This window comes from Pristiophorus japonicus, chromosome 6 (genome assembly GCF_044704955.1).
Source record: "Pristiophorus japonicus isolate sPriJap1 chromosome 6, sPriJap1.hap1, whole genome shotgun sequence".
Lineage (NCBI taxonomy): Eukaryota > Metazoa > Chordata > Chondrichthyes > Pristiophoridae > Pristiophorus > Pristiophorus japonicus.
In genome coordinates, this window is record NC_091982.1 from 237397799 (window position 1) to 237418039 (window position 20241).

The 20241-nt window shown below is 48.1% G+C and overlaps 1 protein-coding gene across 1 annotated transcript in view; it reads right to left on the reverse strand.

The window, feature by feature from the left end:
* Nucleotides 1-17785: 17785 nt before the first annotated feature.
* Nucleotides 17786-20241, reverse strand: part of LOC139265418 (succinate receptor 1-like) — a 40339-nt gene continuing 37883 nt past the window's right edge. Inside the window, exon 3 of the mRNA XM_070882416.1 lies at nucleotides 17786-18808. Within this exon, the coding sequence (XP_070738517.1) occupies nucleotides 17786-18808 (1023 nt within the window). The remainder of the gene's footprint in view (nucleotides 18809-20241) is intronic.

Here is a 20241-nt window from a genome sequence, read left to right on the forward strand (position 1 = left end):
AAAGTAGACTGGGAACACAGACTAAATGGTGGCACAGTTGAGGAACAGTGGAGGACTGTTAAGGAGCTTTTTCGTAGTGCTCAACAAAAATATATTCCAGTGAAAAAGAAGGGCGGTAAGAGAAGGGATAACCAGCCGTGGATAACCAAGGAAATAAAGGAGAGTATCAAATTATAAACCAATGTGTATAAGGTGGCCAAGGTTAGTGGGAAAATAGAAGATTGGGAAAATTTTAAAAGAATGACTAAGAAAGCAATAAAGAAAGGAAAGATAGATTACGAAAGTAAACTTGCGTAAAACATAAAAACAGATAGTAAAAGCTTTTACAGATATATAAAATGGAAAAGAGTGAATAAAGTAAATGTTGGTTCCTTAGAAGATGAGAAGGGGGATTTAATAATGGGAAATGTGGAAATGGCTGAGACCTTAAACAATTATTTTGCTTCGGTCTTCACTGTGGAAGACACAAAGACCATACCAAAAATTGCTGGACACGGGAATGTGGGACGGGAGGACCTTGAGATAATCACTATCACTAGGGGCGGTAGTGCTGGACAGGCTAATGGGACTCAAGGTAGACAAGTCCTCTGGTCCTGATGAAATGCATCCCAGGGTATTAAAAGAGATGGCGGAAGTTATAGCAGAGGCATTCGTTATAATCGACCAAAATTCTCTGGACTCTGGGGAGGTACCAGCGGATTGGAAAGCAGCTAATGTAACGCCTCTATTTAAAAAAGGGGGAAGACAAAAGGCAGGTAACTATAGGCTGGTTAGTTTAACATCTGTAGTGGGGAAAATGCTTGAAACTATCATTAAGGAAGAAATAGCAGGACATCTAGATCGGAATAGTGCAATCAAGCAGACGCAACATGGATTCATGAAGGGGAAATCATGTTTAACTAATTTACTGGAATTCTTTGAGGATATAACGAGCATGGTGGATAGAGGTGTACCTATGGATGTGGTATATTTAGATTTCCAAAAGGCATTCGATAAGGTGCCACACAAAAGGTTACTGCAGAAGATAAAGGTACGCGGAGTCAGAGGAAATGTATTAGCATGGATCGAGAATTGGCTGGCTAACAGAAAGCAGAGAGTCGGGATAAATGGGTCCTTTTTGGGTTGGAAATCCGTGATTAGTGGTGTGCCACAGGGATCGGTGCTGGGACCACAACTGTTTACAATATACATAGATGACCTGGAAGAGGGGACAGAGTATAGTGCAAAAATTTGCAGATGACACAAAGATTAGTGGGAAAGCGGGTTGTGTAGAGGACACAGAGAGGCTGCAAAGAGATTGAGATAGGTTAAGCGAATGGGCTAAGGTTTGGCAGATGGAATACAATGTCGGAAAATGTGAGGTCATCCACCTTGGAAAAAAAAACAGTAAAAGGGAATATTATTTGAATGGGGAGAAATTACAACATGCTGCAGTACAGAGGGACCTGGGGGTCCTTGTGCATGAATCCCAAAAAGTTAGTTTGCAGGTGCAGCAGGTAATCAGGAAGGCGAATGGAATGTTGGCCTTCATTGCGAGAGGGATGGAGTACAAAAGCAGGGAGGTCCTACTGCAACTGTACAGGGTATTGGTGAGGCCGCACCTGGAGTACTGTGTGCAGTTTTGGTCACCTTACTTAAGGAAGGATATACTAGCTTTGGAGGGGGTATAGGGACGATTCACTAGGCTGATACCGGAGAAGAGGGGGTTACCTTATGATGATAAATTGAGTAGACTGGGTCTTTACTCGTTGGAGTTCAGAAGGGTGAGGGGTGATCTTATAGAAACATTTAAAATAATGAAAGGGATAGACAAGATAGAGGCAGAGAGGTTGTTTCCACTGGTCGGGGAGACTAGAACTAGGGGGCACAGCCGCAAAATACGGGGGAGCCAATTTAAAACCGAGTTGAGAAGGAATTTCTTCTCCCAGAGGGTTGTGAATCTGCGGAAATCTCTGCCCAAGGAAGCAGTTGAGGCTAGCTTATTGAATGTATTCCAATCACAGATAGACAGATTTTTAACCAATAAGGGCATTAAGGGTTATGGGGAGCGGACGGGTAAGTGGAGCTGAGTCCACAGCCAGATCAGCCATGATCTTGTTGAATGGCGGAGCAGGCTCGAGGGGCTAGATGGCCTACTCCTGTTCCTAATTCTTATGTTCTTATGTTCTTATGTTCTAATAGCCAAGAAATGAGTCATTGATATTAGAGGACAAACGCAATGGATCTGTGTAAAATTCCACTCCCCACTAAAACAGCAGCCAATGGAATACTGTATGAGCATGTTAAACATTCATCTGGTGAACAACATCACCAGCAAATTCCAAGCTGATAATTTACCAGAAACAAAACTATTCAAATAAGCTGTAAAGTGCTTGAGATTAAAAAACAGAGGGAAAATAAGGAGCAGCATTGTGTGGATAGTTGGAAAACAGTTTAAGAGAAGCAAGTTTCCATAGCAGCATGTAAATTGGCCAGTAGAAGCAAATTAATTGCGGTAAACGGAACCATTGTAAAGTTTCCCAAGATGAGATACCATGTTTGACTTTACAGATACTAAGCATGTTTGGAGGAGCTCAGTATCAGTAACTGTGTGCCCACACACATTGTAGGGAGCAGGGGGTGTGGTGGCGGGGGGGTGGGGTGGCGGGGTGAAGGCACAGATTAACCACGGGGCGGATCGGGCTGCAGCCCCAGGCCCACCAAATAAATGTTGGATGAGGTCTCCCAATTAGGCTGAATAGAATAGACAATGAGAGGAAAAACAAGCCCGAGGAAACTATTGTATATTGGCCGAACGTGTACATATCTATTTTTGCAGAGACAAGGGTCTCTATTTGCGCCACAATCGGGCGCTGTTTTTTTGGCGTCCGCTGGTTTTTTGAGCAATCATGATTTTGCAATTTTCCTCCAAGTTTGTATGACGGCAGCAACTGCCAGCACCGGTTTCTTGTCGCAAGATTTGTTGCAGGTCTGGTTGAAAACTGATTTCCGCGCCGTTTTTGGCCTTTAACTGATTTTCGGCAACAACAAATGTTTTCAGCACGGCGCACAGTGGCCTTAAGTACCGGTCAGAAAAACCCTACGTTAACTTAAGGAAATCGGGGCTGAGTATATTTCTGAGTTTTTGGAGCGAGGGAAGAAGACAATTTAAAACACAAATTCATGATGATTTTTACAGAGGGAATTCGGAAAATAACTCGGAAAGTTCATTTTTCCCACAGAATGTTTTTCAGAGTGGAAAAATTGTGACTCCACCCCTGCTCCACTACGGAATCTCTGCTCACCGGGCTCCAGGCACGGGTCGGAGGAGTGCCGGCCGGCTGCAGGATTGCTCCCTCGGCCGGACACAAGCACAGGAACTCGGCGCTTGGATTCCACCCACAACCTCCCCCACCCCAAGCCCCCGGGCTCAGCTTGTAAAGAAGAATAAAAATTAAGGGTGCACATTTTACTATGCCTCATGTATCAAGGTTGGTTTACATGCATGGCATGGCATATGGAGGCGACGGAACACACCACGACGCCGTCGTCGCACAAACCAGATCGCTCGGGCATTATTGGGGAGCAGGCCATACCCTGATCGAATCTACAGGGACAGGCGCTCATACCTACACCTGAGTGAGGCAGACTGCATTCGCAGGCTGCAATTTAGAAAGGAGGTCATCACCGAGATCTGCCAGCTAGCCAGGTCAGCCATACAGCCAAGAAGTGGCAGGAGGACTGCCCTATCTGTGGAAGTGAAGGTCACTGCAGCACTTGCCTCCTATGCTTCTGGCTCATTTCAAGCAGCAACTGGGGACATGTGCTGCATCTCGCAGCATGCCACATATTGTTGCATTCAACGCTGCACTGTATGCCAAAAGGGACCAGTTCATCAATTTCCCTGTGACCATGCAGGCAATGCGAGACAGGGCTGTGGGCTTCTCCAGAATTGCTGGCTTCCCAAAGGAACAGGGTGCGATCAACTGTACCCACATCACCTTGAGAGCACCCTGACGACTCTGATGTTTATCGTAGCAGGGTTCCATTCCCTAAATGTGCAGCTCGCCTGCTGCGATCTGCATCGGATCATGGCCATCTCTCCTCCCCCTTATTCAATGACCTTAGCGCTGTGCGCCCCTCTTGCCCCTGTTGTTGCCTCTACCCCTACCCATGCCCGTTGTCTCAGAATTCTGCTTCCTCACCCTGAGCCCAAGGGTTTTTCTGCGCGAAGGCACATTTGTTGTTGGTGGGGTTAGACAGGGACAGACCTAGCAGACAGCATCGTGGAAGGCCCAGGTTCATCGCCGGACTCTTCTTCAGCCTGTGGATGAACCCGTGGCACACTACCTGAGGTTGGTCTGGAGATTGGAAGGTGAGTGTCAGCAGTTGGTGCTGCCAATTGCTGTTGGGCAATGACAGCCTGGATGTGTCCACTTATTGCAGCAGCCATCTCCGACATTCCCTCTTTAATCTGTCCCGACACTGCACCAGCTGCCTCTGACATTCTCTCCCTAATCTCCGACATCCCCTCCCTCATCTCCGACATCCCCTCCCTCATCTCCGACATTCCCTCCCTCGTCTCCGACATTCCCTCCCTCTTCTTCGACATCCCCTCCCTCATCTCCGACATCCCCTCCCTCATCTCCGACATCCCCTCCCTCATCTCCGACATCCCTTCCTTCATCTGTCTCGACACTGCTCCCATTCCTACAGACAGTGTTGCTACTTCCACTGAAAGTCCCCCGAATTCTACCCTCACCCCACGCATGGTGGCCAGTAGCAATCCGGTTAGCTCCCTACTCATTCGCATGATCTGTCCTATGTCCCCTGCATCCTGCATTTCAGGTTGAGCTCTCCTTCCCACCCTCCTCGGCCGTCTCGCAGGTGTGGCTTGCTGCAACCCACTGGGATTCGCAGCCTCAGACTCTACCCCATGAAATGTCGCGTCAGTTGTATCGCTCAGCAAAGGGCTTGGCATCCTCATGGGGTTCACTTGTAACCATCTCGTCATTGGGGTCTTCCTGATACCCTTCATTGTCCAGCTCATCCTCGTCCTGAAGTGGATGAAGAATATCTAGACTGACGGCTTCCTGATCTTCTGCTTCAGCTTCTGTCTCTTCCTGATGCTCAACATCTGCAAAACATAACAGAGCTGATGCTTGGTTAGCAGCAGGGAAGTGGGCAGAGGGGGCAGGGTGATATGAGTACCTAAGAACATATGAACATCTCCTTCTGGTCATACATCAGAAGGAAAGGCTGAACAAGAACAAAGGCCTCTTTTCAACAACCCTATTACTCCCCTGCAGTGGCCAAAGGGGAAGGAGAAACGTTAAAGTCTTCCACTGGTTGGAGATGGAACTCTGTGTCTCTCCCGTCCTTGGAATCTCATCTCCTCATAACCTACCAGTACTCTGGAACTTTTGTTTGGCATCTTGTGGTACAGGGGAAGCCACTTTCAGTTGCACCCCCTGCCCCCCCCCCACCCCCAGCTCCCCCCCACCCACCCCTCCTCAGTGGCGTGGAGAAACATTCATGTTTCTGTCCATGCTCAGAACCAATAGGAAAGTAAAGTTAAACAAACTGTGATAAAAAGAAAAATGAAAACTACGTGTGAGAAATGTATGAGGTGCTAACTTTCAAAAGTTTGAAAAATTAGCGGCAGGCGATAATGCTTTCAAATTTAAAAAAAAATTGGCGTTAGCGCTCCAGGAAGGAAGTGGATCGCTAAATCAAGCGCTCCACTTCCTGCCTGGAACGCCAGAGGTAGCAGGCGGGGCGGTAGGTGTGCAGCCCTGCTCACTGGGCCCTTAAAGGGAAGGGGCATCGCTGCAGGCTCTGCAAAAGAAGGACTTACCTTCGCCCCGCCAGCAGCCGCGATCCGGCCTGATCAGCCGATGCACTGCAGCAGGCTGCCGGGTTGATCGATTGCGGGCAACAAACAGAAAAATAAATTAAACCAGAGGTTTGAAATTGTTTTTTACTTACCTCAGCCACCTCGCCTCCTGACGAATGCCTGCTGCAGCTGCGGGTGTTTTCAGAGGGGTCAAGTTTCGGCCTGAGTTGCTCCTGTTTTTTTGGACCAACTGGTTTAGACTGGAGTATCTTAGAAATTGCAGTTCTCGGCATTTAGTTTGCTCCAGTTCTAGTCAGTTAGAACAGTTTCAGTTTGGAACAGAAGTTTTCTTTTCAAAAAGGGGCATATCCGGCCACTTACACCCGTTTTGAAAGTTTAGGCAGTGAAAACTTATTCCAAACTAACTTAGAATGGAGTAAGTGTAGATTTTTGTACGCTCAGAAAAACCTTGCCTACACTTAGAAAATCAGGCGTAGGTTACAAATCAGGCGCAGGGAATGGTGGGGGGGTGGGGGTTTAAAGGGAAGTTTACAAACATTAAACACTTCAGTTTTACAAATAAAGAGCCATCATCAATAATAAATGATAAATACATTAATAAATCAACCAATAAATCAATCAAAAAAAATTAATAAAAAGTTTAAAAAATTCAAAAATTAATAAATAAAACATTTTCTACTTACCGACTGCAGCACCAGGAGCCCTCCAACAGCGTGCTGGGACACCCCCCCAGTGTGTCTCTGTCAGTGTCTCTATCTCTCTGTCTGTGTGTGTATCTCTCACTCTCTGTCTGCCAATGTCTGTGTTTCTGACAGCGAGGGGAGAGGGAGGGGGGGGGAGGGGGAGGAGGGGGTTGGAGGAGGGGAGGAGAGGGGGGTGGAGGGCGGGTGGAGGGAGGGGGAGAGAGGGGGGTAGGGGAGAGGGAGAGGGGGAGGGGGAGGGAGGGAGAGGGAGAGGGGGAGAGGGAGGGAGAGGAGGGGGAGAGGGAGGGAGGGAGAGAAGGGAGGGGAGGGAGAGAAGGGAGGGAGGGAGGGGAGAGAGGAGACGGAGGCTGAACAGGCCGGGCCCGGCTGGGCCCAAGACTTGATTTAAAGGTAAGTGGCCAGAGGTCGGGCCGGGTCCGGGGGCGGGGGGGGGGAGCAGGGGTCTGGTCGGGTCCGGGGTCGGGGAGGGGGGGGGGTGGGGGTCGGGTCCGGGGTTGGGGGGGGAAGCGGGGGTCGTGTCCGGTCCGTGATCGGGGGGGAGCGGGTCCGGGGTCAGGGTCAAGTCGGGTCCGGGGGCTGGGGCAGGGGAGTGGAAGTCTGTTCAGGTCGGGTCCGGTCCGGGGGCCGGGGGGGAGCGGGGGCCAGGTCGGGTCCGTGATCGGGGGGGGTCGGGTCCGGGGTCGGGGGGGGGGAAGCGAGAGTCATGCCCGGTCCGTGATCGGGGGGGGGGCGGGTCCGGGGTCGGGGTCGAGTCGGGTCTGGGGGCTGGGGCGGGGGAGTGGAAGTCTGTTCGGGTCGGCTCCGGTCCGGGGGAGGGGGGGGGAGCGGGGGTCGGGTCGGGTCCGGGGTCGGGGGGAGGGAGCAGGGGTCGGGTCGGGTCCGGGGTCGGGGGGGGGTCGGGTCCGGGGTCGGGTTTGGTCCGGTCCGGGGGAGGGGGGGGGAGCGGGGGTCGGGTCGGGTCCGGGGTCGGGGGGGGGTCGGGTCCGGGGTCGGGTCGGCTCCGGTCCGGGGCAGGGGGGGGGGAGCGGGGGTCGGGTTGGGTCCGGGGTCGGGGGGAGGGAGCGGGGGTCGGGTCGGGTCCGGGGTCAGGGGGGGGGGGTCGGGTCCGGGGTCGGGTTGGGTCCGGGGGCGGGTGGGGGCGGCAGTGGGAGTCTGTTTGGGTTGGGTCCGGTCCGGGTCGGGGGCTGAGTCGGGTCCGAGGGCTGGGGCGGGGGAGTGGAAGTCTGTTCGGGTCGGGTCCGGTCCGGGGGCGAGGAGGGGGAGCGGGGGTCGGGTCCGGTCTGGGGGCGGGGGGGGAGCGGGAATCGGGTCCGGTCCGGGGTCGGGTCCGGGGTCGGGTTGGGTCCGGGGGCGGGGGGGGGCAATGGGATTCTGTTTGGGTTGGGTCCGGTCCGGGGGTGGTGGGGGGGAGTGGGGGTTGGGTCCGGTCCGGGGGCGCAGGGGGAGGTCGGGTCCGGGGTCGGGTCGGGTCCGGGGGTGGTGGGGGAAGCGGGAGTCGAGTCGGGTCGGGTCCGGTCCGGGGTGGGGGGGCAGTGGGGGTCAGGTCCGGGTGGGGGGAGAGTCGGGTCAGGAGGAAGCAGGAGCTGGGCGTGGGAGGTGCAGCCTGATCCACGCAGCCCCAGTAAGGCCATTCGGCCAGGGCTAGGGGCTGCGTGCTTCGGGCCCCTCCCACTCAGTTTTGGGCGCCTGGAGCTACTGCACATGCGCGCCCACTGTAGCGCGCCTGTGCAGAGGTCCCGGCACTGTTTTCAGCGCAGGGACCTGGCTCCGTCCCCCACAGCTCGTGCTGCGCCGCATCCAGCTCCAGAGGGCCTGCAGGGAGCTGGAGAATCGGTAAGTAATTTTTAGGCGCACTTTCTGGCGCGAAAAATGGGCGTCCAGGTCAGGGCTGTGCCGTTCTAGGCGCGGCCCGAAACTTGGGTCCTTAACCCAACTTTGGGTCCAGGGCGCTACTAGGGTGGTGCGCGCGGCGATGACGTCACAATCTCTATGCGAAGTAGATCGGGGCGCAACGCTGTACCGCCTCTGCAAACCTCCCGCCGAATATTAATGGAGTCGAACTTCTCGCCGCGCCCGGTCGATAAGTCGTTATCATCCCCCGGAGGCGATAACGGGAGGCGCTAAGGAGGCTAATCTCTAGGCCAAAATCTTACAGTTAATCTGGGCACTATCAGGTTATTAAATCATGTGCACACTTGGCAGAGCCGCTACTGTGTTTGCTGAATTTTTTCACCCATGATATAGCCAAATCAATCTTTTCATTGGGGTATGCCGATTGGCTGAAGACAAGCATTAAGGCTGCAGATTTATCGCAAGAGAACACCGCCCCATGAATGTAACCTTTGCTTTTCCTGAATCTCACTGGGAAGAGTGGCACTGCCTTCACAGTATTCATTTTCCAATCAATTTTTTGTTTAATACCGAGAGGCATGAAGATCCATTTAACTCGGACTTGTGAGAACTGGAGGGCATGAATACAATTAACAAAAGCTTCAAGCATCAATAGAAGAATTCCCCTTTCCCTTCCCACCACAGAACGTTATTTCCAATGCATAGGATAGATATTTAATGTGCTGCCCACCTGTAAAGCTCACGTTGCCCATCGGCCGCTCGAGACACCACCCGATTTTAATTTCTCTGGTTTCAATAGAATCATAGAATAGAATGGTTACAACACAGAAGTGGGCCATTCAGCCCGTTGAACCCATGCTGGCTCTCTGCAAAGAGCACTTCAGAATGGAAAATCAGGCTGTTTCTGTAACTTAGCGACCCGTCTGTTTTACACCCTGGGCACCAAGATGAAACTCTACCCCAATGTGTCAAATCACATCTTCGAAACGTACTGGGTGAAGATCTGGTTCGGAACACGACTGAGACAATAAAGGTTAAGCCCAGATACTGTTACTCAATGCTATAGAAAAAAGGCGACGTCTAAACTGATGAGATTTTGGAAATACCTGGGTTGAAGATATGACAATGAATGCAGTCATTTCACTATTTTAACAATATTTTTATTGGCTAACATATCACAGTGCAACTTGAACTGTCAAGAAACACAACTGGTCCGGGATGAATAATAAGATTATAAGAAATGCCAGAACAACACACAAGGCCATTTGGTCCATCTCGTTGACACCATTATGACTCCATGCTTGATTATTCAAACATGAACCTTTCTCCCACACCAACTGCTGTTCCTCTGCTTCAGGAATACTCAGTTCCTTCTGTAACTTTTCTGGAAAAGGAAGTGAGCAGCGTCCTTAATATCTCTAAATCTCTCCCGGTTTTTCAACAGATGTTGATCCAGCTCCATTTTAAAAGGTACCAATTGATCCCAATTCAATCACCAGCTCCGGATATCTGTTCCACACGTCCACTGTCCTGTGGAGGAACAGAACAGTGTTTTCCTGTTCTCGAAGCTGGCGTGAGATGATGTGAAATGATATGGGTTGCGTAGAGTTTGCCACAAGATGAATGGTTTATGAACTGTGGAAGGAATGGGTATAAGTTTACACAATTTCACGATCGAGGCACAGCAAGAGGCCATGGACTAAAAATGGTTTAAAAGAAACCTTTGGGACTGTTGGACTGGAAAAAGGGCACTAGCCTGAGGTAGGAGTGACTCATCACTGATTAATGCAATTTCTGCGGTCAAGAGTGGGACCTGATTAAACATCGAGACAAAAGGTTTTGGTACAATCAAGCGGTGGAGCTCCTGGATTAATTGGCCGGATGGGAAAAATCAGTTCCCTATGGAGACTACAAGTCTGCGAAAACCCAGGACAACAAAGGATCCCACAAGGCATGCACTTTTGGATAATGGGTCACAAAAGATAAGGAATTATCTTTTGCCCTGCCGATTCCATGCACCGAAGTAAGTGTGAATTGTGGCCATCCAAACAGATCCAGACCCATCATCACAGCCATCGAGACTCATCCAGACACATTGACTGAAAAGCAGTCCAACAGGAGATGTATTCATCAAATGGATATATATGTAAGAGCTGAGAACAAGAGCTCGGGTTGAGAAGGAGAACATCAGATCAACAAGCAGAATGAGAAGGAGGGAACATCAGAGAGGAACAGCAGGTCAAAGGAACAACGACCACAAGCCTACAATCGACAACAGCAGCAACTGGCTGGATGGGTGATTGTGTGTTTTCGATCAATTCTCTAAGAAGTCTTGTGCTGTAATTTTTAGTTGGTTTTTGTGTAATAAACTAACAGTTGGGTTTAAGCCTAAACTTTGGGTTACGTGGAGTCCTTCCTGTAATTCCCGAGGTCCAGGAATCAAAGTAGAGTGGAAAACGAACACCCTACATGGGTGGGGTACATCTGATGGCCTTTTGCAGTTCCATGCTCTGAAAATTCATCTCAATATATCAACTCCAAATGAAGGACAAAGACTAACAAAAATGATTATGCTTGCACACAAGTAATACACCAAAGCTTCCAACCAGCAAATTGTCATTTATTTTAATTCAACATCACAATCGTTTTTTCGGACCATATTAATGTGCAGATAACTGAGTTAGAAAACTAAAGCTGTATATCTATAATATTCCCAAATGGAAATCTTCAAATTACAAAAATATTCTTATCTTATATTTTGATTGCACTGAGATTAGAATAGATAGCTTTGGAGGGCAAGGGAAACTGGAGGCTAAAAGCCAGGATAGGATGGCCTTCATCTATGCCAAGATGTCTAAGATTCTATCATCTGACATGCTACGATATAACACAAAACAATTTGACATCACTGTGTCACATCATCGCAATAAATATCATGTATAGCTGTTCCTATTCCTTAGTAATCTGAGTTAGTTGGATAGTTATACTGCTGCGATATATATACATTATTAATTATTTGCTGCTAGTTACTAGTGAATGTCATGACAGTGTTCTCTCCTTCAAAACTATCTGTATTTGTATTGTTTAAAATATTCATTTGTTTTCCTCTTTTGAGCACTCTTTTTTAAAATTAATTCACGGGATGTGGGATGTGGATGTGGGCATTGCTGGCAAGGCCGGCATTTGTTGCTCATCCCTAATTGCCCTTGAGAAGGTGGTGGTATAAGTTTACTAATCTTCAGAAAGATGCAGACCATGAACTAAAAATTGATTGATAAAAACTTTGGAATTAAACTGGACAATCCTGGGGTCAGGAACCAAAACTGACTTCATGCATAACAACAATGGAGTTGCTACGTGAGGCCCTGAACTTGATTGACCAGGGTGGGGAAAACTGCCAATGCGTAATCAAATTTTGTGCCAAGTGTTGTCCTTTCCCACTATAAGTTCCGAGGTCTAAGAATCAGAGTAGAGTGAACAAAACAAACACCCTACAATGGTGAGCCACCTTCTTGAACCGCTGCAGTCCGTGTGGTGAAGGTGTTCCCACAGTGCTGTTAGGGAGTTCCAGGATTTTGACCCAGCAACCGTGGCGGAACGGCAATATATGTCCAAAGTCAGGATGGTGTGTGACTTGGATAGAATCTTACAGGTGATGGCGTCCCCATACGCCTGCTGCCCCTGCCCTTCTAGGCGGTGGAGGTCACGGATTTGGTAGGGGTTGCCGAAGAAGACTCCTCGGCGAGTTACTGCACTGCATCCTGCAGTTCATTCTGTTGGCAGCCACGGTGCGCCGCTGGTGGAGGGGGTGGAGGGTTCTGCGTGTTTTTGTTTAACAAATGAGCTGATGTCCTGGGCCAATAATGATCACTCAATAAACATAAACGAGCAGCGTCGGAGAGGCGACCGTGGGGAGGCCTATAAAGGCCCATCGTGGGTGGGAAGCGACAGTCAGAGCAGCGTCGGACAGGCGAGCATGGCTTGGCCGATGAAGGCCCAACATAGGCGAGAGGCGACAGTCAGAGCAGCGTCGGACAGGCGAGCGTGGCTTGGCCGATGAAGGCCCTACATAGGCGAGAGGCGACAGTGAGAGCAGCGTCGGACAGGCGAGCATGGCTTGGCCGATGAAGGCCAGCTGGTGCAGCTGCAGGGGGAAGGCAAAAACGAAGTAGAAAGAAATCGAAAGGTGACGTCACAGCCAAGGGGTTAAGTGATTGGCTGGTGATTGGTAAGTAGTTTTTCTTTTTCTTTTCTTTATCAGTAAGTGACCTTTAGCATTGTTGTTGCCAATTTAAGTTTATCGAAGGGTTAATTCAGGGCAGGACAGCTCGGACACATGTTATGCTCCTCCTGTACTATTTGGGAAGTCAGGGACGCTTCCGGTGTCCCTGACGACTACATGTGTGGGAAGTGTATCCGCCTGCAGCTCCTAATGGACTGCATTGTGGCACTGGAGCTGCGGGTGGATTTACTCTGGAGCATGCACGATGCTGAGAATGACGTGAATAGCAGGTTTAGCAAGTTGGTCTTACCGCAGGTAAAGGGTATACAGCCAGATAGGGATTGGATAACCAACAGGAAGAGCAGTGCGAGGAAGGTAGTGCAGGGGTCCCCTGCGGTCATCCCCCTGCAAAACAGATACACCGCTTTGGGTACTGTTGAGGGGAATGACTCATCAGGAGAGGGCAGCAGCAGCGAAGTTCATGGCACCGCAGGTAGCTCTGCTGCACAGGAGGGCAGGAAAAAGAGAGGGAGAGCTACAGTGATAGGGGATTCAATTGTAAGGGTAATAGATAGATGTTTCTGCGGCCGCAACCGAGATGGTATGTTGCCTCCTTGGTGCAAAGGTCAAGGATGTCTCAGAGCAGGTGCAGGGCATTCTGAAAAGGGAGGGTGAACAGTCAGTTGTCGTGGTGCATATAGGTACCAAAGATATAGGTAAAAAAAGGGATGAGGTCCTACAAGACGGATTAGGGAGTTAGGAGCTAAATTAAAAAGTAGGACCTCAAAAGTAGTAATCTCAGGATTGCTACCAGTGCCACGTGCTAGTCAGAGTAGGAATAGAGGATTGCTCAGCTGAATACGTGGCTTGAGGAGTGGTGCAGAAGGGAGGGATTCAAATTCCTGGGACATTGGAACCGGTTCTGGGGGAGGTGGGACTAGTACAAACCGGACGGTCTGCACCTGGGCAGGCCCGGAACCAAAGTCCCAGGAGGAGTGTTTGCTAGTGCTGTTGGGGAGGAGTTAAACTAATATGGCAGGGCGATGGGAACCTATGCAGGGAGACAGGGGGAAGTAGAATGGGGGCAGAAGCAAAAGATAGAAAGAAGAAAAGTAAAAGTGGAGGGCAGAGAAACCTAAGGCAAAAAGCAAAAAGAGCCGCATTACAGCAAAATTCTAGAGGGACAAAGTATGTTAGAAAGACAAGCCTGAAGGCTCTGTGCCTCAATACGAGGAGTATTCGGAATAAGGTGGACGAATTAACTGCGCAGATAGCAGTTAACGAGTATGATGTAATTGGCATCATGGAGACATGGCTCCAGGGTGACCAAGGCTGGGAACTCAACATATAGGGGTATTCAACATTTAGGAAGGATAGACAGAAAGGAAAAGGAGACGGGGTGGCATTGCTGGTTAAAGAGGAAATTAATGCAATAGTAAGAAAGGATATTAGCTTGCATGATGTGGAATCGGTATGGGTGGAGCTACGGAATACCAAGGAGCAGAAAACGCTTGTGGGAGTTGTGTACAGACCACCAAACAGTAGTAGTAAGGTTGGAGACAGCATCAAATAAGAAATTAGGGATGCATGCAACAAAGGTACAGCAGTTATCATGGGTGACTTTAATCTACATATTGATTGGGCTAACCAAACTGGTAGCAATGCGGTGGAGGAGGATTTCCTGGAGTGTATTAGGGATGGTTTTCCAGAGCAATATGTCGAGGAACCAAATCGGGAGCAGGCCATCCTAGACTGGGTGATGTGTAATGAGAAAGGACTAATTAGCAATCTTGTTCTGTGAGGCCCCTTGGAGAAGAGTGACATAACATGGTAGAATTCTTTATTAAGATGGAGACTGACACAGTTAATTCAGAAACTAGAGTCCTGAACTTAAGGAAAGATAACTTCGATGGTTTGAGGCATGAATTGGCTAGAATAGAATGGCAAATGATACTTAAAGGGTTTACGGTGGATAGGCAATGGCAAACATTTAAAGATCACATGGATGAACTTCAGCAATTGTACATCTCTGTCTGGAGTAAAAATAAAATGGGGAAGGTGGCTCAACCGTGGCTAACAAGGGAAATTAAGGATCGTGTTAAATCCAAGGAAGAGGCATATAAATTGGCCAGAAAAAGCAGCAAACCTGAGGACTGGGAGAAATTTAGAATTCAGCAGAGGAGGACTAAGGGTTTAATTAAGAGGGAAAAATATAGTACGAGAAGAAGCTTGCCGGGAACATAAAAACTGACTGCAAAAGCTTCTATAGATATGTGAAGAGAAAAAGATTAGTGAAGACAAACGTAGGTCCCTTGCAGTCAGATTCAGGTGAATTTATAATGGGGAACAAAGAAATGGCAGACCAATTGAACAAATACTTTGATTATGTCTTCATGAAGGAAGACACAAATAACCTTCCAGAAGTACTAGGGGACCGAGGGTCTAGTGAGAATGAGGAACTGAACGATATCTTTATTAGGCAGGAAATTGTGTTAGGGAAATTGATGGGATTGAAGGCCGATAAATCCCCTGGGCCTGATAGTCTGCATCCCAGAGTATTTAAGGAAGTGGCCCTCGAAATAGTGGATGCATTGGTGATCATTTTCCAACAGTCTATCGACTCTGGATCAGTTCCTATGGACTGGAGGGTAGCTAATGTAACACCACTTTTTAAAAGAGAGGGAGAGAGAAAGTGGGTAATTATAGACCGGTTAGCCTGACATCAGTAGTGGGGAAAATGTTGGAATCAATCATTAAGGATGAAATAGCAGCGCATTTGGAAAGCAGTGACAGGATCAGACCAAGTCAGTGTGGATTTATGAAAGGGAAATAATGCTTGACGAATCTTCTGGAATTTTTTTGAGGATGTAACTAGCAGAGTGGACAAGGAAGAACCAGTGGATGTGATGTATTTGGACTTTCAAAAGGCTTTTGACAAGGTCCCACACAAGAGATTGCTGTGCAAAATCAAAGCGCATGGTATTGGGGGTAATGTACTGACGTGGATAGAGAACTGGTTGGCAGACAGGAAGCAGAGAGTCGGGATAAACGGGTCCTTTTCAAAATGGCAGGCAGTGACTAGTGGAGTGCCGCAAGGCTCAGTGCTGGGACCCCAGCTCTTAACAATATACATTAACGATTTAGATGAAGGAATTGAGTATAATATCTCCAAGTTTGCGGATGACACTAAACTGGGAGGTGGTGTGATCTGTGAGGAGCATGCTGAGAGGTTGCAGAGTGACTTGGACAAGTTAGGTGAGTGGGCAAATTAAAGCCTCCGTGATAAAGTGCAACATCCCCACCGACACCTGGATCCCTAGCCAAAGACCACCCGAAGTGGAGGAAGAGCATCCGGGAGGGTGCTGAGCACCTCGAGTCTCGTCGCCGAGAGCATGCAGAAAACAAGCGCAGGAAGCGGAAAGAGCGTGCGGCAAATCAGACTCCCCACCCACCCTTTCCTCCAACCACTGTCTGTCCCACCTGTGACAGAGACTGTAATTCCCGTATTGGACTGTACAGTCACCTGAGAACTCACTTTTAGAGTGGAAGCAAGTCTTCCTCGATTTCGAGGGACTGCCTATGATGATAACTGAACTCTAAAGGGATTGGAACATAGGAATTGCTGGATGAAAAAAGACCTGGACCAGTCTAGTTCGTCTTCTACCATCTTGGTAGTCACATGCTACAACAATAATGGAGTTGTTGATCGATCACAGCAATCAATCTCTGTCAATGAGTCTACAACTGACCCAGATATGAGGTGAGGAAAACCCCCAGTGGGGGACAGCTTTGGGAACCACAGGTCCAAAGCCACCAGTTCCCCCCAAGCTCGCTACCCTCACCACACTCAAATTACTCACGTAATGTATCCCAATGTACTATTTCCGAAAGAAATCTATTGAGTTTGCCTGTGAATGGATCAGTACTGACTGCTTCCATTGTCTCCCTAGGGAGCCTATTCCGTAGCTTGACCGATTGCTCACTGAAATTCCCAGTTTTCATTTTCCGCCCCTCCCCTCCCCCCTTGAAGCTCTGGTTCTACTGATTTGGACAAAGTGAGATAGCTTGTTCTGGCTATAAATATTGTTATTTTTTTACATTTCTAGAACTATTGGGCAACAATCAGAAAACAGAGTGTCAGGATAAACGGGTCATTTTCCACTTGGCAAACAGTGACTAGTGGGCTGCAGGGATCGGTGCTGGGGCCTCAACTATTTACAATCTATATTAATGACTTGGATGAAGGAACCGAGTGTAATGTAGCCCAGTTTGCTGATGATACAAAGATGGGTGGGAAAGCAAATTGTGAGGAGGACACAAAAAATCAGCAAAGTTATATTCACAGGCTAAGTGAGTGGGTAAAAATTTGACAGATGGATTATAATGTGGGAAAATGTGAGGTTATCCACTTTGGCAGAAAAAAAATAGAAAAGCAAATTATAACTTAAATGGCGAAAAATTGCAAAGTGCTTCAATATTGAGGGACCTGGGCATCCTTGTGCATGAAACACAAAAAGTGAGTATGCAGGTACAGCAAGTAATCAGGAAGGCAAATGGAATGTTGGCCTTTATTGCAAGGGGGATAGAGTATAAAAGCAGAGAAGTCCTGCTACAACAGTACAGGGTATTGGTGAGGCCACACCTGGAGTAGTGCTTACAATATTTAAGAAAGGATATACTTGGGTTGGAGGTTGTTCAGAGAAGGTTCACTTGGTTGATTCTGGAAATGAGGGCTGACTTATGAAGATAGGTTGAGTAGATTGGGCCTATAATTATTGGAGGTCAGAAGAATGAGAGGTGATCTTATCGAAACATATAATTTGGATGCAGAGAGGATATTTCCACTCATGGGGAAATCTAGAACTAGGGGGCATAGTCTCAGAATAAGGGGCTGCCCATTTAAAACTGAGATGAGGAGGAATTTCTTCTCTCAGAGGGTTGTAAACCTGTGGAATCCTCTGCCCCAGAGAGCTGTGGAGGCTGGGTCATTGAATATATTTAAGGCGGAGATAGCAGGTTTTTGAGCGATAAGGTAGTAAATGGTTATGGGGAGCGGGCAGGGAAGTGGAGCTGAGTCCATGATCAGATCAGCCATGATCTTATTGAATGGCGGAGCAGGCTCGAGGGTTTAAATGGCCTACTCCTACTCCTATTTCTTATGTTCTTACGTTATTAAATAATGGTTGCATCTGAGCCTGTATTTGGCCCAGTGTGTCTGGTGGAACTGTCTTCTTTCTGATTGGGGACCTTCAGCTTTCTGAGGAAGATGTCTTTCAGTTTGTTGAAGAACAGCTCCCTGAACCTATCCCCCAACATGAAGTAGAAAATGGGGTTTGTAACCGAGTTGAGGAAAGCTATGGGCCGAGTGACAGCGTAGAAAGCCTTTACACCTAATTTGACACACTTCGACATGTTGATGTTCTCTATTCTGGACGCGATGCGTACATTGCGCATTATGTGATAAGGGGTGAAGAGCGTCAAGAAAATGGCGATGGCCAATATGACCAACGTCAGGGGTTTTTCCACCTGAATCTTGGTGCGCTGTTGCCTCAGTTCCTTCAGGGCGTGGGCAGTGCGGATGTAGAAGGTAAGCATAACACAGAGAGGCAAGAGAAAGCCAAAAACTGTGAGGTACATACTGTAAATCAGATTCCGCGAGGCATTTCCTGAGCTGGCATAGTCAGTACACTGGAGAAAGGACTCATTCTCTGTGCTAGTGCTATTATCAGCACTGATAAAACGGAATATGGGAATTAACTCCAGTGCAACAAATACCCAGATACTGCCACAGATGATAATGGCATTCAACTTTTTCTGGAAAAGATGACATTTCAGCGGGTTCCTCACCAACAGGTACCGATCGAAACTGATACAACTGAGGAACAAAATGCTTGCGTACATGTTAGCGTGAAGGACGAATCTGTTTAACTCGCACATTACCAGACCAAACGTCCATCTGTTGCAGTTGCCATAGTAGGCGATGAGCATGGGTAGCGTGCAAATGACTATCAGGTCACTGATGGAAAGGTTGAAAAGGTAGATGTTGCTGCACTTCCACTCCTTCAGGCAGAATATATAACCCCATATCACTGAGACATTGCCTATCAGTCCAAAGATGAACTCCAGTGCATACATGGTTGGAAGGTAGTACTTCTCCAGCTGAGGATTGATGTCCCAGCATGTGGTGTTCACTGTCTAGGAATGAGAAAAAACACATTATAAGCATAGAAAAGCGGCTTGCAATCTGTGATACAACATCTTATAGTATTAGAGAAAGAGTTGTGATATTCCAGGCTGAATTATGTGAAGCTATGCTTATTATTTAAATTTTTCATTATACAATGGGCCGTTAACTGCGGCCTCTCCGAGTGCGTACGATTTGCCCTCGTGCCTGAAGAGGTCCTGCAACTTCTGACTTCAGGCGTGCACTGTGCATGCGCCTAAACCCAGCACTTGCGATCTGTCAACATTTCTTTTGACAGAGCGTACGAAGGCGAAAGTAAAGGGCCTCCGCGGGTGGAGAATTGAGCTATTTGCCCAACTCCTGCCCAGCAAATGTCCTTAAGACTGTTACGCCTGGTAAAATCATGCGTAAGGCTGGCTTTTACCAACGTAAGAGTTTTAAAAGATATAAAAAATAAATGTTATGATTCATTTTTATGTTAAAAACCCTGTCCGTTAAGGGAACTTTATTTTTAACACTATTAAAACATTTTTTTTTTTAACTGCTTTTCTAAAAACATTTAATTTATTTCAGTTTCTATTCATTTTAAATAAGTGAAATAAATTTTTTTTAATATATGTAAAGTGTTTTCTTTGTTTTTGGAGGTATAGGTGCGACTTCCCAAATCCGGAGTTCCAAACTCCGGAATGTTCCAAAATCCGGACATCATGCATATGAGTGGAGGGGTTGTCCAAACTCCGTAAAAATATTCCAAAATCCGGACATTTTTTTCACAACAGTAAATATCCCCCCCCCGCCCCACACACATGCACAGACACACACACATACCAAAAAAAATTGCAAAAAACAAAAAATAAAACACAAAACATTCACAAGACACTTCACTATCGAATCGGTGCAAAAGAATAAAAAAATAAAAAATTAACTTACCTTTTTTGCAGGTCTTCATACCGACTGCTGTCCCAAGGACTGCAATGCAGGTTTTTCCCGGGGTAGTTTTTTTCTTACTAACTACAGGTCATAGGCTTCCGGATTCGGGATGTCGGATTTAGCCTCCGAAATCCGGAAATACCCGAACCTCGGCCCAGGAGTTTCCGGATTCGTGAGGTCGGAAATATGTTCCAAAATCCGGAAATACCCAAAATCCGGAATGGCCTCGGTCCTGAGGTTTCCGGATTTGGGAGGTCACAGTAATGGCAGCTCTGTAGAACAAGATTGTGGAGTTAAACAAAATCGTGGGCGTGGCCTATTCAAATTAACTTTTATGGCAGGTCTTGTGGGCGGGACTATTTTCCAAATGATGCCATTGGCTTAGCGCGTGCAGCGCTCCTGGGCGGCGTGACATCACGCGCTGCCCAGGACCTTGCCGGTTCCAAACGGAATGCTCCGTGTGTGCAGGGACGGTAGGTTGGTGCGCATCGTATTCGCTGGGCAGAGGCTTGCG